The sequence below is a fragment of the Oryctolagus cuniculus genome, chromosome 19 (genome assembly GCF_051225735.1).
Source record: "Oryctolagus cuniculus isolate XC-2025 breed Fujian yellow rabbit chromosome 19, ASM5122573v1, whole genome shotgun sequence".
Classification (NCBI taxonomy): domain Eukaryota; kingdom Metazoa; phylum Chordata; class Mammalia; order Lagomorpha; family Leporidae; genus Oryctolagus; species Oryctolagus cuniculus.
The window spans coordinates 68,510,538-68,536,640 of NC_142885.1; the positions used below are offsets into that span (position 1 = coordinate 68,510,538).

At 53.8% G+C, this 26,103-nt stretch overlaps 2 protein-coding genes and 1 long non-coding RNA gene across 13 annotated transcripts in view; 1 reads left to right on the forward strand and 2 right to left on the reverse strand.

Annotated features, from left to right (window-relative positions):
* The window catches only part of C19H16orf96 (chromosome 19 C16orf96 homolog), a 72,414-nt gene extending 70,478 nt beyond the window's left edge, over positions 1-1,936 (reverse strand). For 2 of the 4 annotated variants that reach the window (XM_089321287.1, XM_089321286.1), the window contains exon 1: positions 1,746-1,879. The gene's annotated coding sequence lies outside the window, so the exon portion shown is untranslated. Of the gene's footprint in view, positions 1-1,745 lie in introns of all 4 variants that reach the window. The other 2 variants (XM_089321285.1, XM_089321288.1) reach the window with 2 other exon arrangements.
* On the forward strand, positions 1,669-24,833 carry CDIP1 (cell death inducing p53 target 1). 8 transcript variants are annotated; one of them, XM_070064027.2, is made up of 8 exons: positions 2,003-2,154; positions 10,972-11,157; positions 11,665-11,786; positions 21,346-21,434; positions 21,938-22,042; positions 22,213-22,368; positions 23,060-23,333; positions 23,430-24,833. In XM_070064027.2, exons 5-8 carry the CDS (start codon positions 21,958-21,960, stop codon positions 23,539-23,541), a joined length of 627 nt encoding a protein of 208 aa, XP_069920128.1. In that variant the 5' UTR covers positions 2,003-2,154; positions 10,972-11,157; positions 11,665-11,786; positions 21,346-21,434; positions 21,938-21,957; the 3' UTR covers positions 23,542-24,833. The 8 variants fall into 8 exon arrangements, with proteins under 8 accessions (XP_089177526.1, XP_051692137.1, XP_069920125.1 ...); XM_070064024.2 differs by lacking the exons at positions 2,003-2,154; positions 10,972-11,157 and adding an exon at positions 1,682-1,823; XM_089321399.1 differs by lacking the exon at positions 10,972-11,157 and having other exon boundaries at positions 1,992-2,154; positions 23,257-23,333.
* LOC149120643 (uncharacterized) lies at positions 10,074-21,338 on the reverse strand. The gene is made up of 2 exons (XR_016226023.1): positions 12,138-21,338; positions 10,074-10,508 (listed from the first exon to the last, which is right to left on the reverse strand). It is a non-coding gene; the product is annotated as an uncharacterized LOC149120643 (long non-coding RNA).
* Positions 24,834-26,103: the final 1,270 nt, after the last annotated feature.

Sequence of the window (26,103 nt, forward strand, 5' to 3'; positions counted from 1 at the left end):
GAGAGAGAGAGAGAGGTCTTAATTCCAATGGTTCACTCCCCAATTGGCTGCAACAGCCAGAGGTGCACTGATCTGAAGCCATGAGCCAGGAGCCTCCTCCAAGTCTCCCACGCGGGTGCTTTTCCAGGCCATAGCAGAGAGCTGGATCAGAAGTGGAGCAGCTAGGACTCGAACTGGCGCCTATATGGAATGCTGCTGCTTCAGGCCAGGGTGTTAACCCGCTGTGTCACAGCGCCAGCCCCAATTTTTTAATGTTTTAAGACTATTTTATTTATTTGAAAGGCAGAGAGAGACAGGCACACAGGGCAAGAGACAGAGACAGAAGGATATTTTCCCCAATGCCCCTGTAACAGCCGGGACTGAGCCAGGCTGAAGCCAGAAGCCGGGAACTCAGCCTGGGTCTCTCACATGGGTGGCAGGGTGGCAGATACCTTAACCCTCACCTGTTGTCTCCCAGGGCGTACATTAGCAGTAAGCGGATTCCAGCCCAGGGGCTCTGATACGGGCATCCTAAGTAGTGTCTTTTTTTTTTTTTTTTTTAAGATTTTATTTATTCACTTGAGAGGTAGAGTTACAAATAGTGAGAGGCAGAGAGAGAGAAAGGTCTTCTTTCTGTTGATTCACCCCCGAAATGGACAAGGGCTCCAAGCCAGGAGCCAGTAGTGTCTTAACTGCTACGCTAAACACTGGGCCCTAAAATATTCTTAATTACATTTGTGCTCAGCTCCCAGCTTCCTAATTGCCTCTTTTTTCTGCCCAAGTTTTTCATAACATTGCCTTATCAGTGTTTGTGTTTCAAGGCATCTTCCTGCTGACTCACTGCAGCCGAACCCAAGCCCAAGTCCTCCTGACAACACCAGACCTCACTTCAGCACTGCAGGTGCAAAATCACCAGCGGAAAGCAGAGGTTGAAAACGTGGCACAAAGCACGCTTATGGGCAGGGCTGCCTCTGGGGCCTCAGGGCGCCCCAGGCGCTGAGACTTCAGAATGCGAATAGGAAAGCTGAGAATAAGACAGACAGATCGCTATCCCGCTTCAGAGTCTGCGAGGACTCTGGGCTCCACTGCTGGATTTTAAAATCCGCACTCCCCACAGCGGCCTGCAAGGCCAGCCTCCTCCAGCACCGCACTCATCTCCAGCTCCTGTCCGGTCTGCCACGCCCCTTCCCTCGGCTCTGGACACCCTTCTTTCAAGTTTTGTTTTATTTGAAAGAGTCACAGTGAGAGAGAGAGAGAGAGAGAGATCTTCCATTCGCTGGTTCACGTCCCAGATGGCCACGACGGCCCGCACTGGGCCAGGCCAAGGCCAGGAGCGCCTTTCTCATCTCCCTCGAGGGTGGCGGCGGCCCAGACACTGGGGCCGTCCTCCGCTGCTTTGCCGGGCTCGTGAGCAGGGAGCTGCACGGGAAGTGGAGCAGCCGGGACTCGAACCAGCGCCCACGCGGGATGCCCGCCTCGCTCTGCCACAGCCTCGCCGCCGGCGCCGTCACTATTTGTGCAAAGGAACGAACGCGGCCCAGGAAAAAGGCAGGCGCGCCCTGTAACCCGACGCCCTCCGCGCAGCCGGCGGGAGGCGGAGGCAGGGCTAAGCCGGGGCGTCTTCCCGGCTCCCCCGACGCCCGCCTGGACCCCCGACGCGCTCAGCCTGCGCTCCGCCCCGCTGACGTCACCAGCGCGCGTCACGGGCCGCGCTCCGCCCCCGCCCCGCCCCCCGCCGCGGGCCTCGGCGCCGCTCCAAAGCCTACCCGGCTCCTGTGGCGACAGCCGCTGCTGAGGCGGCCGCTCCCGGGGCTGCGGCCACCGCCGTGGGGCCGCAGGAGACGGTGAGTCGCCTCGACGCGTTCGGCGGGGACACCTCCGCCCCCGACCCCGCCGCCTGGACCTGTAGGCAGGGGGGCTGGGCGTCGCGCCCCTCGGGCGGAGGGACGACCTCGGCGGCCGCGCTCCCCCCCCCGGGCCGCGCGGTGCATGCCGGGCGTCGTAGTTCCGCCGCCCCCGACGAACGCTGCGGGAGCGCGCGTGCGGACTGCGCCTCCCAGAATCCAGGCGGGCGGGGGCGGCGCGCGCAGACCGCGGGTCGAGGGGCTGCTCGGAACGCCCGCAAGACCTGGGCGGGTCTCCGCGCTCGGCTGAACTCGGCTCCGGGCTCTGGAGGTAACGGGTTCCTGGCGCTGCGTAGCTGGGCCCTTGCCCCCGGGCGGCCCTGGGGTCTCGGTGTCTGCGGCGGCTGGGCTTCGGGGGCAGCCCCCCGTACCCCGGGCCGCGAGCGGGCCTGGCCCCTGGGTGGTGGGCTGCTGACTCTAGGGTGCTTGTCCCGCCTCCACGCATTTTGTCGGGGAGTGTCGTGGGAAAATACCCTCGCGTTTTTAGCAGGAGACGGAGGGGGAGGAGGCAGCGGGCGCTGTGTCCTCGAGGAAAGGGGGTAGGGAGGAGGGTCCCCGAGCCGAGCAGCTGTGCCGGGCCGCGCAGGTGACCTTGGCAGTCCCTCCCCGGCCCGGCCTAACCGCGTGTGCAGGTCGGGGCCGTGGCTAAGTGCGCCGCGCTGGGGAGGCGGTGGCTTGGTCCGGCCTGGTGTTCGGCCGTCCGGAGCTTGGTGGAGAGGGTCCCTCGGGGGCCTCTCAACAGGTGTCAGGTGGGATGGGGAGAGCGGCTGTAGGTGCTGACGCGAGCTGAGGGTCGTCTGCGTCAGGCCCGCCTGGGGCCCTTGTTAAACCGACAGGTTCCTGGGACTCCCCCCCCCCCCCCCGCCCCAGATTGTGATGCAGTAGTTATCAGACGTGGCCCGGGATTTGCTTTTAATAAGCTCCCTGGATACTCTCAGGCACACTTGGGCCGACAGCGTGGAGGGCCCTGGGGCAGGAGACCTCAGGGATTATAGGTATCTGGCGCCTGATGCCGGGCAGCGCAGTGCCCAGGGAAATGGCAGCGCTCTCCGTGGTGCGAAGCGTCTCCCCTTGGGGTTCACCTGGGAGTTGGGAGAGGAGAGGCGGGCCAGGCCTGTGTGCTGCCTGCCCCTAACGGGGGAGGTGTTCAGTCACTCGTTGGCTCAGATGACTTCTCCCCAAGCACATCTGGTTACGAAACATTCGGAACATAAGGAAAAGTTGCGGGAATTCTGCAGCGGATGCCTGTGCTTTACCACAGGTCTGTGTAACAGATCTGTTACGTGGTCTGTTTATTTTGGTGCACTTGCTTGTACCTGTCAAAGTGGGTTGGAGACATCAGTGTGCTCCCCCACCAGAGAGTTAAGCATGCATGTGATTACCAAGAATTCCTCTCGCTTGCTGATTTGCAACAAACAGAGGTCCTAGGTACTTGAAAGTCTGTCTCCTAGCCCTGAGGATCTGAGGAGGTTTGGAGATTTTTCCATAGGATGAATGGGTATTGCATGTGCTCTTACGAGGATAAAAAACAACCAACCACGGTTCTAGAATTATCCTAAGAGCAGAAACTCGGTACGAGTGAACAGTACTTCAGGAAACACTGTTTTGAGAGGGAGTGGATGGAATGTGTCCTAAAGGCCAGACTACCAGCAGGCTGAGAATGACGGAAGTGAGTCAGTTTGCATGCCTTGAGCCAGCTCTTTATCGGGTAAGTTTCCCCGGTTTGAACTTGCAGGTCTGCTGCGTGCTAGCTCTAGGGAAATGGCTGTCTCACAGCCGGCCAGCTCATGGTGCTGATGAGTTGGAGATCATGGCTCGGAGTCTCCTGACCCCAGTAGTTTGTTCCATAACGTCAAACTCTGACCCCTTGCTCCATTCATGTGTCTGAGAGAAGAAACAGGCCTTGTGACGTTTGGTCTGCACTTGCAGAAGCATTCAGAGGACACAGGGAGAGGTGGTGTTGACACTGATGTCTGCCGGCTGTGTGGAGGATGTGCTGGTGAGAAGGCAGCGTTTGGGGGCAGTTCTGCACAGGACATTGGCCTTCAGTGGGGAGAAAAGGGCCGGCCTTGGTGACAGATTTCTTGTGTCCCCATCTGTCTCTGCAGTCAGGATTCTCCCAGAGCCAGTCTGCGTTGCGATACAGTGCTGCAGAGGAAGGGGGGTGCTCGGCTCCAGGCCTGCAGCAGAACCCCTTCCCCCTCCAGAGGGCCACCGCGCGGGGAGATGGCTGTCTGGCCAGTCCTGAGCCTGTGGGTGGCTGGTCTGCTCACTGCTGCCCCTGCTCTGTGATCATCAGGCAGTGCTCTGGTGATGGTGACGCAGTCTTGGAGCCAGCACTTGCCTACCCTGGAAGTTGACAGACCAAGTTGGAGGTCTTTTCTCTGCCCCTGCCAAGCCGGGTAACAGGTAGTTGCCTTCCAGAGCCTTGCTCACTACATCTGTGATAGGCGAAGGACAGTACTTTGGCCAGAGGAAGACCTCTTTGTGCTCTCAGTGCTAAGAAGAGGAGGGTCGGTACAGTAGGTTATTCCTCCACCTGCAGCGCAGGCATCCCACATGGTGCTGGTTCTAGTCCCGGCTGCTCTTCTGATCCAGCTCTCTGCGGTGGCCAGGAAAGCAGTAGAAGATGGCCCAAGCACTAGGGCCCTTGGACCTGTGTGGGACACCCAGAAGAGGCTCCTGGCTTTGGATTGGCGCAGCTCTGGCTGTTGTGGCCATTTGGGGAGTGAACCAGCAGAAGGAAGACCTTTCTCTCTGTCTCTCCCTCTCACTGTCTGTAACTCTGTCTCTCAAATAAATAAATTTAAAAAGATGAGGGTCCTCTGACATTAAATGCAGTAAAAACATGAAGCCTTTGAAGTACAGGGTAAAGAGGTTCAATAACATTCTGGTTTTTTCCATGAAGGCAGTTGTGATGTTTTTGTAGTGTTGGATCATTTTTCCAGAAACCATTTCGTGTTACCTGTTCAGTGCTGCTGTTTTGTGGGTGCACTGACCCCCTGATTGGTCTGTCCATTGGATGACCCAGCACCACTGAGTGTGACTGCAAGGAGGTGTCAAGGGTTCAGTAGAAGCTGTGCCTGTGCCCAGAAGTGTTAATTGCAGTGTCTGGGCTTCTCCTTCAAGACGAGGAGGCCAGAGCAGGCACAGTTAGGGAGGGTATGCGGGTGTTTATTGATTTGGGTTGGGTGTGAGGAGAATGCTCACTCCTACTGCTTCTGGAAGGAAGTGGACCAGGTTTCATAGCGCTGATAAACATTAAGAACAGTAGCCTTACAAGTTAGGGAAGCAGACAGGATTGAGATTTTTAACATTTTGTGGCCATTTTTTGTACCTTACTAAAACCTGTCACCCAGGGAGGTGGTGGTACAGCTGTGGAAGCAGCCAGAGTTTCTAAGTGATTTGCCCAAGAGTGCCAGATAACGGCAGAGCAGGGTGTCACACCTAGTTCTGAAACAAATGGCTTGAACGGATAGCGGACAACAGAACTGCGGGCTCTCCCAGCCCTGCTGTGATTACGGCTCTGTGCAGTTGGCTATGGTCTTTTCATATCTGGATTTTTAACCATGAACAAATTTCTCTCTCTCTTTTTTTGGTTTATTATTTGAAAGAGAGTGAGAGGCACAGAGAGATCTTCTATCCACTGGTTCATTCTCCAGATGGCTGCAGCAGCCAGGCCAAAGGAGCTTCATCCAGGTTCCCACCCATGGGTGGCAGGGGCCCAAACACTTGGGCCATTTTCTGCTGCTTCCTCAGGCATCAGCAGGGAGCTGGGTCAAAGCTGGAGTAGTCAGGACTCGAACTGCACCCATATGGGATGCCAGCGTTGCGTGTGGTGGCTTTACCTGCTGTGCCACAAAACTAGCCCCAGACAAAGGCACTTTGATGTGGAAGCCATCTCAGATGTGGCTGTGCTCTGGCCCAAGGGCTGTTGGGAGTGGGCCTTAGGTTAGGAATAGTGCGGGAGTTTCTTGGAGTAGTTTAGACACCACTTGGGACACACATCCCGTATCAGAGTGCCTGGGTTCAAGTTGCTGCTCCACTTCTGATCCAGCTTCCTGCTGGCATGCACCTGAGCAGGCAGCAGACGGTGGCTCAAGTAATTGGGTTCCCGCCACCCACATGGGAGACCTGTGTAGAGTCCTGGGCTTTTGGCTTCTGCCTTGCCCAGCCCTGGCTTTGGGGACATTTGGGAAGTAAACTATCAGATGGAAGAATTCTCTTTCACTTTGTCCCTTTCTCACTCTTGCTGTCTCTCACTCTGCCTTTCAAATAACTAAAAACAAATGACTTTTTTTTTTTTTTTTTTTAAAGAAGTCCGCTGAGTTTAATCCTAAACCTCACATAATCAAAAGTATGTATGGGTGGTTTGGAAAAGTACAGGTTGCAGTCCAGTGGAACTGGAATGGACGCCATAGATCTGGAGCATGGGGCCAAATCCAGACTTTTCTCCTTAAACCTTGAACACCATAGGACATAGTCTGAAAGGTTTGTGAACCAAAGTAGGACTGATAAAGAGAAGGGAGAAGTGTAGAAAGCGTCTCGGCTGTCAGGTGTGATGAGACGGGGAGTAAGCCTGCCCAGAAGCGTCCGCCAGGCTGCTGTGCCCGTGCCCTGCCCAGCCGTGTGCTGTGTGCTGCCTGGTGCCCCACACCCCGGCTCTTCCCTCTGGTTGTGCAAGTCTGGCTGAGCGACTGGGCCTTTGGGCGTAGCTCTCTGGTTCCCTAGCCTGGAGCTCCTTGCCTGCACCTTCTTGCAGGCCCTGAAGCCTCCCCTTCTCTGGGCCGCAGCGCTGTCAGGGTTTCATTTGGCCCCTGCTGCCTGGTGCTGAGTATCTTTTTTGCGTTTTTCTCAGGGGTGACTTGACTTCTCAGGGGCTCTGCAGCTCCGAGGGCGAGGACTGTGAGATGAGGAGCCTGCAGGAGGGTCTGTTGCATGCTGGCTGAATCGAGGAGGGAAGAGTCTTTCTAACAGGCAGACACTAAAAAAGGAGGTGGTGAGAAAGAAACTTGGATACTAAGGATCTTGCTAAATAAAACTACCTCAGTGTTGAGCCTGAAGAGTCCTTCCTGGCTCAGTGTTAGCAGGCCTCAGGTGACACTCCTCAGCTCTCGGGCATGCTGTATCACCCGAGCTCAGGCCTTACTTTGTGTCCCCCAGGGGGGTCAAGCTCAGGTTCCAGGTGTGTGTGTGCCTGACTGCATTGCCTGGAGTGTGGCCACACTGACCCAGTTCTCTGGGGCCCGAGACAGGTTAGCCAGAGAGGAGCTGCATCTGGTGGTGGTTTCCCTGCTGTGAGAAGCCGTCTCTTGGATGTCAGGACTTCCTCAGAGGCTGGGGGCTGGTGGAGCCACCTGACTTCTAAGGCTTCCAGAAGCTGCCCAGCTCTCAGAGTGAAAGCATCTTTCTCTTACAGAGGCCTGCACCCCAGCCTCGCCCACCGCCTCCTTGCCCTTAGCTCCTCCCACTCTCCCCATGCCCTCTGCTCAGCCACTGCCACTGGGCTGGCCTGGAACAGCCCAGGCCTTTGCACTTTGCACTTCCCTGTGCCCATGGCTTGCTGCCTGACCTGCTTCAGATCTGTGCTGGAAGAACCCCTGCCCGGGAAACCTTCCCTGTTCAGAACTGCAGCTTCACAGCACTCCCCTCCCTACTTTGAGTTCCTTCGTGACACAAATCACCGTGTGAAGTGCTCTGTGCTTTACGGATGTCTGTATTTTCTACTCCTCCCCTCTCCCTTCTGCCCTGCCAAACACAAGCTGAATTGGACAGATGCTGTTTCCCCAGTGCCTAGGAGAGCACCTGACATGCGGGTTCTCCATATTCCTGCCTGAGCCAGGCCATGGGTGTGCGTCTGTTCTGGCCACCTCCCAAGACACGGGGCACACGTCTCTGCACTGCCTGCCCTGAGCACTGGAGATGCTGTTCTGAGGCAGAGTTGAGCTCTCAACTGTGTGTACGGTGGCTTAGGTTCCAAAGCTGGCCCTTTAGAGTGCTCACATGGCCTGCAAGCTGCGGGAGGCACAGGATCGCAGGGAGACGGTGCATATGTGTCCTGTTTTCCTCTCCAGCCTGGCCTTCGCCATGGGAAAAGCAGGGGGCTGGGTGCTGTACTTCAGTTGTTTTCTTTTTAGAGATTTATTAATTTATTTGAGAGTGAGAGAGGGAGAGCTCTTCTGTCCACTGGTTCACTCTCTAGATGGCTGCAATGGCCAGGGCTGGGCCAGGCCGAAGCCAAGAGCTTCTTCCAGGGCTCTCCCACATGGGTGCAGGGGTCCATGCACTTGGGCCATCTTGTGCTGCTTTTCCCAGGCCATCAGCAGGGAGCTGGACAGGAAATGGAGCAGCCCACCATGATTTCTGACACCTTGCAAGATATGCTGCCTGCCTTTGTTGGTTGCTTAGTAAACATTTGATGCCTCAATCAGTCTCAGCTGAGACTTGGGATCCTGTCATCGTTGATGGCCTTCCAGCCCTGAGAGGTGGTCTCTGGATATCAAAGTGAAATGTAAACGTGACCAAACATCTGGCAACCCCTCACATGACGTGAGCCCCAGTTTCCCAAGATCCAGAAGTGCTTCTGTTCAGATGCTGACTTGGAATGATAGTCATTTAACTTCTGTATATCAGTTCATGTCATGCAATATAAAATTGCCACTTGCAGTTGCTTTCATTTCCATTCCTCCTGCGCACCTTTGTTGACTGCTGTGTCCTCGCTGCAGGAGCTGTTAACCACAGAGCAAGTTACGAATGTATTTTTCTATGCCCCAGGCCACCATGCCCAAGACTGCATCTTCTCAGGACTTTTTTTAATGGGCTCTGCAGCACAGCTCCTTACTGTGTGTGCTTTTAGAGTGTTCTTGCAACATCAGCTGTCTGCAGTAACGAAATCTCACCCAGGGATGACCACTACTCTGCATGTTTTGTGTTTTCTTTTTTCTGAGTCTACCTGGGACTGCTCTAAGGGTCCATACAGGCCCTGACTTGGGTCACTGCAGCCAGTATTCTTCAGCCAGCAGAACATTCTTCCGATAACTGACAGAATGCCCTGTAATGGGAGATATCTAAATGTCACAAGGTGAGACCCAGCCCTCACTGCTGTGAGAGAAAGGAGAGGGCGCTAGTGTTCAAGTGTACACAATGACACTGAGGTGTGTGGAAGAAAAAAGGGGACCCTAGAGATTTCCATTTGGGAACTTGGGCAAGGCCTGGCAGTAGGCGGAGCCCTTCTCCCTGGGCTAGTTGAGGCACTGATGTCTGAATTAAAACTCATGGGGACATGGTGTGTGTGGCCACAGGGCTTGGCTGCAGGTAAGGGCCTGGTGCTTTCTTGAAGATTCAGATGGCACATCTTGATCTAACCCAGCAGAGAACTGGTTAAAATAGTCAGCTGAAAGACTGTCCATTTTGTATCAGCTGAATGTAGACAAGGGTAGAGATTTTTTGCTTTTTGGGGGTCTCCATTTTGATCACTTCTGTGGTGATTCTTAAGACTCGTGTATTTCTAAAATTAGTTGTCCTCTTGGTGACCAGGCTCTGCTTGGGGACAGGTGCAGATGACTTGTTTACTCACTAGCTGTGGTTGCAGCTGTGTCTGCCCCGCATTTCCCCTCCTGTCTGTTCTTCCTCCAGTCTCTGTGCCAGGAGCCAGCTCCTGAGCGCGCCGTGCCTGGGTGGGCTGGTGGGGATGCCTGGCCAGTGGGTCTGGTTGTGCACTCAGCACTGGCTCCAGCCAGTGACCTCGGGCAAGCTCTTGGTTTTATCAGTTATCTGGTGGGGATTTTATTACCTACACTCCTGTCAGGTAACTTTCTGCTGGCTCTCTAGACAGGGTCTCTGAGGCCAATGTGACCCTGGGTGACGCTTATAGATTTAGGCCGTCCATCTGTCTGCAACCCCGGGGAGATGATCTGATCGAGAGGCCAGACTCATCCAAGACCCATACCAAGGTTGTGTGCCGTCTGAGGAGAGCAAGGGCTGTGCGGAGCGTTCTCTCTTTTAGGCAGAGCTAATACAGAGGAATACACATAAAACCAGCACAGCGTTGGCAGAGAAGAACCACTCAGTGGGCTGTCCATCCTAGACAGATGAGAAACACACATAAAAAGCTTCCATGTGCTTGTGTTATGTAAACAAACTACCCCAAAGTCTCCCTCCCTGAGGAAACTGCCCTTAGGAAATGTCCACTTTTTTTTTGTTTGTTTTTTGGTTAAAGATTTATTTTATTTATTTGAAAGAGTTACAGAGAAAGAGACGGAGAGCAAGGTCTTCCATCCACTGGTTCACTCTCCAGATGGCCACAATGGCCAGAGCTGTGCCGATCTGAAGCCAGGAGCCAGGAACTTCCTCTGGGTCTCCCGTGCAGGGTGCAGGGGCCCAAGGACTTGGGCCATCTTCTCCTTTCCCAGGCCACAGCAGAGAGCCGGATCAGAAGAGGAGCAGCCAGGACTAGAATTGGTGCCCATATGGGATGCCAGCGCTTCAGGCCTGGGCATTAACCCGCTGTGCCACAGCGCCAGCCCCGAAAATGTCCACTTTCAAAGTGGATTCACACCATCCCACTGTGGCTGTGTTTGCTGTGCAAGGCCATCTTCCTATGTTGATGAAAACAGATCTAGATCCCTGTTAGGAGTGAATACAATTACTTTGTACTATCTGTACAAAGTAATTGAACAAGGTCCTTTTGGCTGAGTAGCAAGACAGTGATGCAGATAAACATCTTTGCCGTGAATCTTGGCTCCCGGGTCTGCTGATGTCCTTGAAGGGAACTATGAGTCAGACAGCATCACAGGTAGCACAGCTGGCCTCCAGCAAAGTCACACCCACCCACCCTGCTGTCGTTGCTTGTGCTGCTGGCCGCTGCAGGCAGTGTCAGTGGTTTGCCAAGAGCTTTGACAGGAATTGAGCATGATGCAAACCGTAGCTGTTGCCATCATCATAGTTCCTAGAAGTCTTAACTGTTTTTAAGTTCAAAACCAAACTTTGAGTCCTGTCTTTTTGTTTGTTTGAGAGGCACAGAGAGACAGAGGCCTCTCATCTTTGGCTCACACTCCCTCTCACTCCCACCCCACCCCACCCTCTGCAGAAAGCCTGGGAGAAAGTAACTCAATCCAGGTCTCTGACATGAGTGGCAGGGACTCAAGTACTTGAACCACCGCCTGCCCTCACGGAGTGTGCGTTCGCACGAAACGAACTGGGCGCCAAGACTCAAACACAGGCATTCCGACGTGGGATGTGTTCACCTCAAGCAGTGTGTTGACCGCTGCGCCAAGTGCGTGCCCCTACGCCTTTTGATTTTGCTTCTGCTCAAGAGTAACAGATTTGTTCTCCGTTTCCTTTTTTCTTGACTGTTTCCTCTTTAGCATGCTCTGCTCACACATCCATGAATGCAAATGCTGCAGCTATTTGTGTTTGTTTTTAAAACATTTGATATCTTTTAAAAAATCATGCATTGGGGCCAGAGTTGTGGTGCAGTGGGTAAAGCCGCCACCTGCAGTGCTGGCATGGGTGCTGGTTCGAGTTCCAGCTGCTCCACTTCTGATCCACATCTCTGCTGTGGCCTGGGAAAGCAGTGGAAGATGGCCCAAGTCCTTGGGCCCCTGCACCCATGTGGGAGACCTGCTAGACGCTCCTGGCTTCGGATCAGTGCAGCTCCGGCTGTTGCGGCCTTTTGGGGATGGAATCTCTCTCTCTGTGTCTATGCCTCTCTCTAACTCTGCCTTTCAAATAAAATAAATAAATCTTTTTTTTTTTTTTTAATTATGCCTTTATTTGAAAGGTGGAGAGACAGAGGTCATCTGTCTGCTGGTTCATTCTCCAGCTGCCTACAACATCCAGGACTGGGCCACACAGGAGCCAGGAACTCCATCCAGGATTCCCACGTGGGCTGCAGGAACGCAAGTACTTACCTGAGTTATCATTTGTTGCCTCCCAAGCACATTAGCAGGAAGCTGGATCAGAAATCTGGAGTAGCCAGGACTAGAACCAGCACTGCAATATGGGATGCAGGCATCCCTAGCGGTGGCTTGCCCTCCTATACCACAGTACTCGTCCCTGTTTGTGTTTGTTGAACACTGGGTGACAGGATCTGAGCTACGTGCTGTTCCCACCTTTTGTGCCTCATCTTTACTCTGAATCAGGGGCTGCTGCCACCATTTTAGTGTTGAGAAGACTGACACAAGAGTCAAGGGGCTGGGCAGGACAGCGGGCATGGAACCTAGTGCCTGTGCCCCTCCTGGTGCAGATTCTCACCTTGCTTAGCCTGTGATCCACAGCTCACGCCTCCCACAGAGGGCACAGTGGCACTTGGGACCAGCCGTGGCTGTCAGGCGGGAGCAAGCAGGGCTGTGTGGGAGGAGAGCAGACAGATGGGAAATCCGATCAGCCTGTGGTCCCTTCTGTGTCAACTTCAGCTTGGTGTAAAGTACTCAGAATTCCCAGGGCATCGTATCAGAGTAAAGAGTGGTTCACAGCCATCAGTGGTCTGTTTTGTCTGAGAGGGCCTGCCTCTTGCGCTGCTTCCATCAGCACAGTGGAAGACCGGCCATGGTGTAGATCTGCTGGTGCTAGAACTGGCAGCCAAGGACAGCAGTCCCCTGCACTGCCAGCCATGGAGTGTTCTGCCTTCTTCAGAGGCTGCGTGGGGCGCTTTTCCTTCCCACCCCTCACCCACTCACTATCAGCTGATAGAAGGCCAGTTCTGCACTAACTGGAATGCCTGCCTTAGCCCTAGTCTGTGCAGGGCCTGGTGGGGAGGAGCACTGTCATTCAGTTCCCAGGGAAGGAATGGCATCCATGTCCAGGTAGTAAGTGCTCCACTGTGGTCATCGTCGTCTACACCTTTAACACCTGTGTGAGTCACCAGCTGGTAATGTTGAAACAAGCACTGAGATTGCAGGACCTGGTGTCACTCTAGGCTGCTAGCTGCTTCTCTGGGTCTGCTTTAAGCCCTGAAAGACTCCAGCCTGCCTGTGAGGGTGTGCTGTGTGAGCCTGCAGCCTCTGCACTGGCTGAGGCGTGTTGTATGGTCTGGAGGAAGCCATGTGATTGGAACTCCAAAATGATGGTAGCTGGGCTATGGCTCACTTAGAAAGAAGTTTATGTGCCTTCAAGTCTAGATTTATATATATATATATATATATATATATATTTTAAGATTGATTTATTGGTTGGCGCCGTGGCTTACTTGGTTAATCATCCGCCTGCGGCGCCAGTATCCCATATGGGCGCCGAGTTCTAGTTCCAGTTGGGGCGCCGGATTCTGTCCCGGTTGCCCCTCTTCCAGTCCAGCTCTCTGCTGTGGCCTGGGAGGGCAGTGGAGGATGGCCCAGGTGTTTGGGTCCCTAAACCCGCATGGGAGACTGGGAGGAAGCACCCAGCTCCTGGCTTCGGATCAGTGCAGTGCCAGCTGTGGCGGCCATTAGGGGAGTGAACCAACAGAAGGAAGACGTTTCTGTCTGTCTGTCTCTCACTGTCTAACTCTGCCTGGCAATAAATAAATAAATAAATAAATAAAGATTGATTTATTTATTTGAAAGAGTTACATAAAGAGAGGAGAGGCAGAGAGAAAGGTCCTTCATCTGATGGTTCACTCCCCAATTGGCCGCAATGGCCAGAGCTGCACTGATCTGAAGCCAGGAGCCGGGAGCTTCTTCCGGATCTCCCACGCGGGTGCAGGGGCTCAAGGACTTGGGCCATCTTCTACTGCTTTCCCAGGCCATAGCAGAGAGCTGGATGGAAAGTGGAGCAGCTGGTTCTCGAACTGGTGCCCATATGGGATGCTGGCGCCTCAGGCCAGGGCATCAACCCATTGTAAGGACTTGGGCCATCTTCTACTGCTTTCCCAGGCCATAGCAGAGAGCTGGATGGAAAGTGGAGCAGCTGGGTCTTGAACTGGTGCCCATATGGGATGTTGGTGCCTCAGGCCAGGGCATCAACCTGTTGTGTCACAGCACCGGCCCCAGTAACATATATTTTTAATGCTTGTTTTTATTCCCTGTCAGTAGCTAAGTTGAAATTAATTAACCAGTAATTGACTACAGGAAGTTAGTTTATTTCTGTCTTGTGTGCCAGGAGGGAGGCAGGATGAGGGCCCATGTCCGTCTACACGCTGCATTGGCTTCTTCTCACATCCTGACACTTCTGCCTACAGCTCATTGATCAGAGCTTAGTCACGTGGTCACAGGGACAGCATAGCTAATTCACTGCTGCCCTGAATAACAGGGCAATTCTGTAATGAAGAATATGCAGAGAAAGGATTTGGGTACAGCTGGCAGTGTCTGATGCATTCTTTATTAGGTTGTCATTTCTCAGCACGCTGTGATTCTGCGCTCCTTTTTCCAAAGTGATGGGGTGAAACACAGCCTTGCTTTCATACAGCTGATGTTTATCTGCACGGTGACTTGCTTAAAAGCCTCTCTCATAATAGCCTCTACTCTTGAAGTGCCTGTCCTGGTGTAGACACTGACCTCTGGAGTGTACTGTTCAGCCTCACAAGATCTCATTTTCCAAGTGGGGAAACCAAGGCTCAGAGGGATTAAAGAATGCATGCTGGGGATCCAGGGAGCGCATCACTGATGGTGAGGAAAGGGAGGCGACCTGTCTCTGAGTGCCCCTGGCAAGGCTGAGTGGTACCCAGAGGATCCCCTGAGGATAGCGAAAACCCAGAGTGAAGGGGCTGGTGCAGAGCTTGCTAGTCCCTTCCTCCTGGTCAGATCTCAGAGCCCTGGAGCAGCCCCTGGAGCCTGGTTGCTCTGGTGGCCCAGGCAGCAATCTGGCCACTCCGGAGGACACAGTTCCCCACCTTGGGCCTTGGGTCCTCACTGTTTCATCTCGTCCCCCAATCCCTTCCTGCCTGTTGGGCCCATAAACTCCTCCTCTCGGGACCCTAACAGCACCTTTCTGTCCTCTCCTGGTGCCCTATACTTGCTCTGCAGCTTTAGTCACAGTTTGTAATTAGGTTTTTGGTGTGGTTACTTAACATGTGTATCCCCTACCTGGTTGTAAGCTAGAATACAGGGATCTCTGTTTACCCCTACCATGTTCCCAGCCTGTATGTGCTGTAAAAGTGACTGTCAGCGTAGCTGACGGACTTGACTGCTGCATCCGCCCAGACGGTTGGTTATTCTAGGAGGAAACACTGTCCTGCTACCCTGCCATAGCCTTCTGAAGGCTTTGCTAAGCGGCCACCACACAGACTGTGCTGGAGCCCATCCCTGGGGTGCTTGGGGGAACAGGACAGAAGACAGCTGTAGGGTGTTGCTCAGGCAGTCCATGGGCCATCCCTTGAAGGCAACACCACCAGTCGTAATGAGCCCTCTCTCACTGCATCCTGAAAGCCCTGCATGGGTCAGGAAGTTTTTGTGTCCACATCTCAGTGGGCACCTCCTTCGATCAGTGGACAGGAAGCTGTGGGCGAGGCAGAATGCTATCTTCCGTTTCCCCAGCATGGCAGAATGCCCTGCTCCTGGCCAGATGCCTCGGACCTGCCTCCTGGGGAGGGAGGAACCCTTCTGAGGCAGCTGGCATCCTGGTGTCATGGCGGCCTTGAAAGCAAGCCCTCCCAGAGGTACTGCTGGCCTGGGTGCTCCCAGGTAGGCCCCGACATGTCCAAAAGGAAAGGCCCTTTGGAGGGTTGCTAGATCTCTCCCTTTCCAGAGTTGGCCAGGAGTTTTCGTAAGCAGGTAACCTCTGCTGTGACAAGTTTGGACACTGCAGGGCCAAGCTACTCTGGGCTGGGATCCTGCAGCACATTCCCCACCCCCTGTGGAGTCAGTGCTGGTGGTGTTTGGGATCAGACCCACCTGAGCAGTGGCATTGACCCCTGTCTCGTTTTCATCGGTTGTGGACAGTCATACAATAATAGTTCCATTTATTCAGTGTTCATGTGTGCCAGGCCCTGCACGCTTGCCCTCAGTGTTTATGCACTCTGTTTTATCTCCCAGTTAGGGAGGCACGATTACCCACATGTTCAAATGAGGAGAGAGGCACAGAGGATGCATGACTAGAAAATGATGGAGCTTGGTTTGAACTGGTCTGATACGGAGCCCACGCTCTCAGCAGCTTGCTTCATTTACAGCCTCACATGGCAGTATGCACTTCCTTGGGATGGGACCTGGGTAGAACAAGTCACTTTTCCCCAGGAGGGACCCAACAATCCACAGGCTGCTCTTGTTCACTGTGGCTCTGCAGCCCTGACCCTGCCCAGCTTCTAGGCTGGTAGTGCTGTGTCCCCTTCTATTGCAGTGGGGGTCCCCTAGTGCAGTATCCTCCAGATGTGATTCTGCAGCCTTCCTGGAGGTTCCTGAGGCCTCCTGGGCAGGGGAGCAAGCTGGAGTTTAGTTTAGTAATAGCACAGAAACCTAGTTAGTGGGACCGGTGCTGTGGCATAGTGGTTAAAACCGCCACCTGCAGTGCCGGCATCCCATATGGGCGCCAGTTCAAGTCCTGGCTGCTCCACTTCTGCTCTGCTGTGGCCCGGGAAAGCAGTGGAGGATATCCCAAGTGCTTGGGCCCCTGAACCCACTTGGGAGACCCGGAGGAAGCTCCTGGCTTGCGATCAGCACAGTTCTGGCCATTATGGCCATCTGGGGAGTGAACTAGCAGATGGAAGACCTCTCTCCCTCTGCCTCTAACTCTGCCTTTCAAATGAATTAATTAATTAAAAAAAAAGACCTAATTAGTTACCCTTCATTTTTCATTGTGTTGGCCTTGGTGGTGTAGAAGCCTGAACTGACTCTAAGGTAGAAGCACCAAACTGTCGTGGTCATTGTTAAGTTGTGTTCTTCACCACCACGCATTCCAGTGTCACATGAGAAGCAGTGGGCAGGCTTTTGACATAGCTGTTAAGATGCTACTTGGGATGCACACGTGCCATCTTGGAGTGCCTTTGTTCAAGTCTCAGCTCCAGTTCCAATGCCAGCTTCCTGCTGATACAGACCCTGTGAAGCAGCAGATCATGGCGCAAGTAGTTGAGTTCCTGCCACCACGTGGGAGACCCTGAATTGAGTTCCTGGCTCCCAGCTGGGTAGTAGGAACTCAAGTACTTGGGCCATGATCTGCTGCTGTATAGAAGCAGCGTAGCAGGAACTTGAACTGACACTCTGATATGGGATGCCAGTGTCCCAGGTGGTGGTCTAACCCACTGTGCCACAATGCCCAGCCAACAGCAGGCTATTTTATATTGTGCAAGGTAATGTTTCAACATTGGTAGGTCTGTAAAACAGTGACTCAGGGTTTCCAGTGATCCAAACTGGTGTTGGAAAATTGGGCCAGTATACAAGATCTTTTCCAAATGCAAGGTAGACTCATGAATTTTTTAAACACTGAACATGTTAAAAAAATTCTTTAAAGATTTATTTTTATTTGAAAGGCAGAGTTACAGAGAGAGATTCTCTTTCATCCCCTGGTTCACTCCCCAAATGGCCACAATGGCCTGGGCTGTGCCAGGCTGAAGCCAAGAGCCCTCAGATTCTTCCAGGACTGTCCTGTCACCTCTCTGCCTCCCTGTGCCCATCTTGTTCTGGGAGAGCCTCTTGTGCCCAGGAGCTGTTTGGGCTGGGGCAGTGGGCATACTGCTTTATCTAAGGCTAAGTGTAATGCTTTCCAGCACTTGTAATGCTGTGCCTAAGAAGTAAAAAACAGGGATTCAGACTCCTAAGAAGTCCTTGCGAACACCTTGCACTGTGACCGCAGGGCTGTGTGGCCCTGGGCATGGAACAGCCTTGCAGACTTCCGGCTACTTAAAGGCCTGCCCATGCCTGGCCTGAGTGAGGGTGGAGCTCCTCCTGGGCCTGCTGCCAGCACACTGGCATCCCAGGGCATGTCTCGTGATTCTGAGGCCAAGTCAGGGTTATCACTTCTCAGATCCTCACTCAGGACCCTCTCTCGGACTTCTGAAATCCTGAGGAGCTGGGAGAGAAATGAGCCCCATCTGGACCTGTGCTGGGTGTATGCACTGCTACACATAAGCAGCTCAACGAATTCCCCATCTCACCTTACAGGATTCACTGTGAGCCCTGAGACCACGTCCACTGCAGATGCTTGTGGAGTGAGTCTCGCTGCCTGAGGAGCCCATGAGCCCTGGAGGTACAGTGCAGCTCTGTGCTCTGCTGTCCTGGGCATGGGCACCCCACTGCCTGTCCACACCTGTGGACAGCGGGGATTAGTACCACATTGGCGGTCGGGCAGCCTTCATGATCAGCTTGGATCTCTAGCACTCTTCTGTAGTCATTGCTCCTATATACTTTTACCCTGGCTAATAACCTTCATATGCCACAAAATCCAGTGTGGAGGGAACCTCTGGTCTCCCAGAGAAGCTACTGTACAGTGTACAATAGACTTGTCAAGGTTTTCAGACAATTGCCTATTTTTTCACAGTTCAGATAAGATCTAAACAGAGAAGGACAAGAGGCTGCCCAGCCTGTGCTAGTGGAATTCACCTGAGGGGTAGGAGCATGGGAGAATCACTCCTGAGTCTCAGACTTACACCCTGCCCCTTCTTTTCTTGGCTTCCATATCCTGAAAGGATAGTACACAGGCAGCTTCGATAAGAGCAGGTGGTTTCGTCTCACAGTGGTCAAAGAAGTGCAGGAAAAAAATGTTATTTTAATATTTCATTTCAATGTTAACAGTGGTACCCAGAGTTGGCAGTGTAGGGGTAGGTGTTTGGCATTGTGGTTAGTGCACTACTTTGGATGCCTGCATCCCGTATTGGAGTGCCAGCTCTGCCCCCCATCCCAGCTTCCTGCTAGTGCCCACCTTGGCAAGCAGGTGATGGCTCAAATACTTGGGTCCCTGCCACCCACATAGGAGACCTGGGTTAAGTTTACAGCTCCTGGCTTCAGTTTGGCCCACCTGGGACTGCTGTAGACATTTAAGGAGTGAATCAGCAGATAGAAGATCTTGTTTTCTCTAGTTTTTAAATAAATAATTTACACATACACACAAAGGTGGCACTGTAAATCGGCATCATCCTTCTAAAAAGGCGTAAGATGTTCACATCAAAGAAAGGGAGAGTGTCAGCCAAAGGTGTTCCCTGCTTCTCGTGAAAGCAACGCGGAGCACGCCGAGTGCCCCCTGGACTGGTCAGTAGCCCTTTCACGGCATCCTCGCACTAGTGGTGTGGAGCCCTCAAGCTGCAGATGTTAAAGGACTGAAGGTGTCCCACAGCAGCTGCATCTGGCTGACAGCAGAGCCATTTTGTTTGCCTTCAGTTTTTACAATGTTACTGATGTAAACTATGCACCATGTAATTCACCCACTCGGCCTGCACAGCGCAGTGGTTTTTGTGCATCCACAGAACTGTTCAACTGTCAGCAGTTTCGGAACATTCCATCTCCCTAGAAGGAAGCCCCACGTTCTCCTTATACCCTCCCTCCCCCCGACCCAGGCAACCACTAATGAACTTCTGTCTCTGGATCGCCTGTCCGGGACACTTCCTGTAAATGCACTCGTACAGGCTGTGGTTGGCTGTGGTTCATCCAAGCTGTAGCATGTGCCAGTGCTTTATTCTGTTTCACAGCTGAGTGTCATACCCTGAGATGGACAGACCAGTTTGCTTATCCATTGGTAGACAGGGGCTGTGTCCACCTCAGAGGTGTTTTGAATAATGCTGTCATGAACGTTTGTGTGGACGTTTTCCTGTGGACATACATTTCAGTTTCTTTTGCGTAGATGCCGCAGGTGTAATTGCTGGGTCACATGTTAGCTCTAGGTTTGCAGGAACTGCCAGACTGTTCTGTGGGGTTTCCCCAGCAGTATACATGGGTTCTAGTTTCCCTACACAATGCTTGCTGTCTTTTCAATCTTAGCCAGCCTAGTGGCTAGGAAATGGCATCTTAGTGTGGTTCTGATTTCATTTTCCTTATGAAAATATGGAAAAAATTAGCATTAAGGAAATACCTATTCTTTCCTCATTTTAAAAATTGGGTTATCTTTTTTGTTACTGAGTTCTAAGACTTCTTTTTTTTTTTTTTTGGACAGGCAGAGTTAGACAGTGAGAGAGACAGAGAGAAAGGTCTTCCTTCTGTTAGTTCACCCCCCAAATGGTTGCTATGGCTGGTGTGCTGCGCTGATCCGAAGCCAGGTGCTTCCTCCTGGTCTCCCATGAGGGTGCAGGGGCCCAAGCACCTGGGCCATCCTCCACTGCCTTCCCAGGCCACAGCAGAGAGCTTGACTGGAAGAGGAGCAACCGGGACTAGAACCTGGCGCCCATATGGGATGCTGGCGCCACAGGCAGAGGATTAACCAAGTGAGCCATGGCGCCGGCCCTCTAAGACTTCTTTACATGAGTGAGTGAGTGAGTGTGTGTGTGTATATATATATATTTAAGATTTACTTATTTGAGAGGCAGAGTTACACAGAGGGAGAGACAGAGAGGTCTTCCGTCAACTGGTTCACTCCCCAAATGGTTGCAACAGCCAGAACTGGGCCGATCTGATGCCAGGAGCCAGGGGTTTCTTCCGGGTCTCCCATCTGGGTGGGTGGCAGGGGCCCAAGCAGTAGGGCCATCTGCTGCTGCTCTCCCAGATGCATCATTTAGGAGCTGGATCGGAAGTGGAGCAACCGGAACTTGAACCAGTGCTCATATGGGATGCTGGCGCTGCAGGCAGAGGCTTAACCTACTACACCACAGCACCAGCCCTACATGAGTATGTTCTAAGTGCAAGTCCTTTATCAGATAAAAGGACTTGTAGGATTTGATGGTGTCCTTGGAAGCCTAGATGTTTTCAGGTCTGATAAATCCCGTGCCTTTTGTTGTGGTGGTGTTGGTGTCCTAGGAAGCCACTCATTAACCCAAGGTTATGAGGATTTGTGCCTGTTTTCCTCTAAGAGTGTTGTCGTTTTAGCTCTTCATCCATTTCCTTCAGTTGTTCACACTGTCATGTTACTCTATAGTTGAAACCACAAGCTTGGACTTAGTCCTTCTGGACCTGCCACTGATTCGTTAAATTTAATGGAACGCCATTCCCTCCCCTCTATGGTGTGGCTGTAAGAGCTCCAGGTTCTACACTTTTCACTCTGTATCCTTTTGTGAGTTCTCTACATTTTTTTTTTTTACTTTTGGCTTAAAAAACTGAATCCCACATCAAAATTATATTTAGTCTTTTATGATGCTAAGTAAGAGTGAAAGTGACTTCCCAAGGAGACTGAAGCGTTCCTGCCTCTTCCCCCAGGGCTGGACCATGGGTGCTTAGGCTCTGGTTGTGGGGTAGGGGTGGGGCAGGGGGTCAGGAAAAGTGTTTCACTTTTGTTCCTTTGTGCATGAGATAAAGATCTGCAGGGGCTGCTGGGAGGAGAGGGGATGCAGAGGACCCAGCTGAGGTCCTCAGAGGCAGGGACGGCAGCGTGGTGGGAGTGGCTAGTCCTGTCTGACCACACACGGGGAAAGCTCGGAGCCACACCTGTGCCCTGGCCAGGGGCTCCAGTGCAGAAGGTGCAGCCTGTTCTCTCCTGACAGCTCCTCAGAGCCCGGCCTGTCCCGTGTGTCCAGGTGAGCAGTGTAAGGGGCCCGACCTGCCTTTCTTCTCTGAGGACAAGAAATTTGAGGTAAAAAACTAACAGAACACCTCCTAAAGTGCCCTCCCTGGGTACAGAAGTATTCTCCATGGCTGCCTCAGTGCCCCTAAATGTTAGGGGAGGGGGACCCTGGATTAGCTTCCCACACTGCTGGATGCCGTGCCTTCCACCACTGGGCCCTGCTTCTTGGGTTCTATCCTTGCCATCTGGTTTCCTAACAGGTAGTGAGGGTGACCATGGAGAGGGGTGAAGGGTGGTGGCTCTGGGCTGGGTTACCCCCAGGGAGGTGGGGCGACCTGGTGACCACTCTCCCTGAAGATGGGTACCACGCTGTTCATTCCAGCATGACTTATTATAGAGGAAAGTAAAAGGAGGTAGGACTGAGGGCAGGGGATGCTTCCAGGGGGAACCACAGGTTCAGCCCGGGAGCCAAGAGCAGTCACTTGGCCTGCACAGCATCCCGTGTGGCAGTGCGAGCCTGAGCGGGGGAGCAGGGTGGCTGAAGCCAAGTTCACGTTGGGTTTTCCCTCCAGGTCCCAGAAACACAGTGAAGATGTCTAATGAGCCACCCCCTCCTTACCCTGGGGGTCCCACAGCCCCCCTTCTGGAGGAGAAAAGTGGAGCCCCACCTACCCCAGGTAACGTGCTCCATTCCTGAGGGTCCCCGGTGTGGCCACCCCAGACTGTATGATCTGATCCCACTCCAGGATCACCCTGGGCCCCACCTGTGTGCCACCACAGTGGTTTTAGTCCAAGTGCTGTGCTGCAGCCAGCTGAGCCTCCATTTTCTGCCTCTCTCTCTCTCCAGGCCGCACCTCCCCAGCTGTGATGCAGCCCCCACCGGGCATGCCTCTGCCCCCTGCAGACATTGGTCCCCCACCCTACGAGCCACCAGGTCACCCAATGCCCCAGCCTGGCTTTATTCCCCCCCACATGAGTGCAGAAGGCACCTACATGCCTCCAGGTAAGTTGGGAGAGACCCAAGGAGACCATCGGGGTGGTCTTAGCGGGCACTCGTCCTTCATTGTGGGCAGTCGGTGCATGCACATCTGTGGCAGAGCAGGCTGCTGCCCACCCAGCCAGCCCTAGCTGGAGCTCCAGAACTGGGTGTAGAGCGTGGACCTGCTGTGCCACAGGAGGATGGGCTCCCAGGACTGATGGGTGCTACAGGATTTCTCCCTGCTGGGGCTCTCCTCACCAGCAGCTCTTTGGAAGTAGTGCTCAGGCCTGAGAAGGGCCTGTGACTCTTGCACAGGGTGCCAAGATCAAGAGGGCATGACCTTGGCACACTAGGACCTGACAGTGGGGAGAGCCCCAGGTATAGGAGACAAGCGAGGCTTTTCATCCTGTGGTTAGGGAGTGAGACTGAGTGCCCTGTTCCTGCATGCCAGACGGGAACAAAGCCAGAGACTAGGCCACGTTCCTGGCTCTTTCCACAGCTGTCTCAGGTCCCATGGGACCTAGAGTGTGGATGGCCACCTTGACCCAGAGTTCTAGCCACAAGGCCTCCCACTGACTCTGCGGCTTCCATTAGGAGGGTGGCAGTTCCTGGCCCCACCTTGTACCCCAGGTGTTGGGGGTCAGGGGTTTCATATTCACCTTTCACCAGGGGTGGGCAGCAGCCAGTGACCTCTCTGTCTTCTGTGCTGTTCCAGGTTTCTACCCTCCTCCAGGCCCCCACCCACCCATGGGCTACTACCCCCCTGGACCCTACCCGCCAGGGCCCTACCCTGGCCCTGGGGGTCACACAGCTACAGTGCTGGTTCCCTCGGGGGCTGCCACTACGGTGACAGTGCTACAGGGAGAGATCTTTGAAGGCGCACCTGTGCAGACTGTGTGTCCTCACTGCCAGCAGGCCATCACCACCAAGATCTCCTACGAGATCGGCCTGATGAACTTCGTGCTGGGTTTCTTCTGCTGCTTCATGGGGTAGGTGTGTGGTGCCAATAGGCTGAGGCCACTGGGGCTCTGGAGCCACTCCGCCCCCTCTCTTACACGTCACCTGTCTCTCCATCTCTAATTCAGGTGTGACCTGGGCTGTTGCTTGATCCCCTGCCTCATCAACGACTTCAAGGATGTGACTCACACATGCCCCAGCTGCAAAGCCTACATCTACACGTACAAGCGCCTGTGCTAACGGAGCTGGGACTCAGTTTCCCCACCTGTCAGTCTGGTTCCCTGTGCTTCTGCTCCCTGTGCTCATGTGGTTGCTTTCCCACTCCCACCTGGAGCTGGAAGCTACGCCACTGTCCCCGGAAGTCTTGTCCTCTTCGCCTTGCTGTGCCCCGAGCATCTGAAGCTCTTCCAACAAAACTTGCCGTTGGATTTAAGGCCAAGGGTCAGTGGGTGACGGGATGGCACTGAGCTTGTACCGCTGGTTTGCTTGGTACTGTCATCAGGAGATAAGCTGGGAAGGTTCTCCCATGGGGTCCTCCTACATTTCCGTCCAAGGTACAGGTTCAGTTCTGACTTTCTCCCTGGGACCAAAAGCAGCCAGACCAGCCAGCAATCCCTAGGTTGGGCCTGCAGTGGGGCTGTGCCTGCCTGGAGCCACAGTGGTTTTTGACCTGCTGGGCTGAAAGTAAGAGAGCCATCTGGAGTCCAGCGGAGTTGTCTGGAGCAGAACAGGGTCATGAGGTCTGGGTCTGGTTCCGAGGTGCTTTGTGCCTCTAGGGTGCGAGGGTAGTGTATCAGAGAAATGATGACTGCCAACTCTGGTCTTCAGAACTCTCAGGTATCCAAACCTAGGACCTCTAACACCCTGTACAAGTGCCCAAGAGCCACCTGGTGCAGGGAAGAGAGGACTCTGGGTGACTGGTCCTGGTAGCCAAGAAGGGACTCGCCTCTCACCCCACCCCCTGCTTGGTCTCTGGGTCAGTGTGCAGATCCCCTTTCTGGCCACACTTCTGTGAACTCTTGTATTTTCTGTGGCCAGAAGGAATGCCCATGAGCCTAACCCATCGTGTCCTTGCTGCATACAGGCTCAGCCTCTGCTTGGGAGGAAGGGCTTTCTCAGGGGTGGGTGGGTGGGTAAGTGGGGTCCGGAGGGCCCTCTCCATCTCTCCAATCATTTTATTGCCAGTAAGCTCCATGCCCTCTGCCCCAGCTGACTCACCCTGGCTGTGGCTGTTTCCGCATCAGGTGCGGCAGCAGGAGCAGCTGTGGCACTAGGCTGAGGACAGGCTGGGAACGAGGAAGTAGCAGCCACAAGTGGTAGGAGTGCCCTGGCAGACACCACTCCTGCCCTGGGCCTGAGCACAACCTTTCTTTCCTGAGTGGTTTGTTCATGAACTTGCTCCCATGGATGCTCTACCCTGCTGCTGTCCCTCTCCTGGTCTCGCACTGCCACTGCATGGCCTCCTGTCACTGTGAACCGCGGCCCTGTCTGTCTGTAGTTTCTCATTAAATTGGCTCCTTCACTCCCTTGCACCAGCCTCTGCTCTCTTGCCTGGCTTCCTTCTTTTCTGAGGGAAGGGGGCGGGGGTGCAGCAGGTGGGCTGCCAGCAGGGCTGAGTTTTCAAGGTCTTATGCTTACATGGTGCCAGCTGCCTAGGGACAGTACTGATGTGTAAGGACCTAAAAGGTCAAACCAGAGTCAGGTGTAGGCCCGTCCTGAGGATTCAGCTGTGACCAGGGCAGGAGTAGGCTGCAGCATGGCTGTAAGGGCACTGGACTTCCTGATGCTGGTTTCAGCCATCTATACGCCTCACCTGTGGAAACTATAGGCTGAAGCCTGCCAAGCTTGGGTTTTGCATCCGCCTACCTTGTAGGCAACTCTCTTGTTCCTGGAAGCAAGACAGCCCCTGAACTGTGGCGTCTGGTCCAAAGGGCAGCAGGGCACAGTCTGGGTGCCTGGCTTCCCTGCCAGTTCTCCCCTTGCCCACTAACTTATTTGAACTGTGAAGGAGGTAAGCTTAGTCAGCAGTTTCAGAAACCTGTTTTTGAATAAAAGTTTTACAGATAATAGAGTACTGTTAATAAAATGTTTTAAGTTCACAATTCTATTTTAGATGGTGGGTTATTTAAATATAAGTTTGTACCCTTTTAGTAGCAAACCTCTGAAGTATTTGAGTTAGAAAATCACAAGACCATACAACCTGTAAGGATCTGGGTGACAAAGGTGCTCAGGGTGGCTGCCTTTGGAAATGAGGGGTGCAAGGATGGAGAACAGGAGAGAGAATAGAAAGGGGCTGTGGGATTATGAGGAAGGCAGGCCTCCGCTTCTGCCTGGATACAAGACACCCTCACTCTCCTTTCCTGTGGGCCAGTGGGTGCCAGAGGTCACCTGGCCCACCCTGTGCCTTGCAGAGTCCGCTTTATTGAGTGCTGTAGCATTTACACGGCTTAGGGAGGGCAGGCTGCAGACACACCTCTCCAAAGGGTTCTGCTCGACAGGGATGAGCTCCCGGGGCCTCAGAGGCGAAGGAGGATGCTGCTTGGCTTCTGCCCACCCTACGGCCCCAGATGAGGCCCAAAAGTCGAGCAGTGTGGTTCGGCAAGGCTTTGGCCCTCCTTCCACAGAGCCTGGCTTTACTGGCCACCTGCCAGGAGGGAGATGCCAGCCTGAAACAGCCCAGGGCCTGCAGGTGTGGGGGCCCCAGCACAGAGCTGGCTTGGACACCCAGGCTCACTGGCCCAGGCCGGCGCAGGCCTGCCCTGCTACACAGTGCTGGCTGCTCCCTGGGATGGCCAGTTCCAG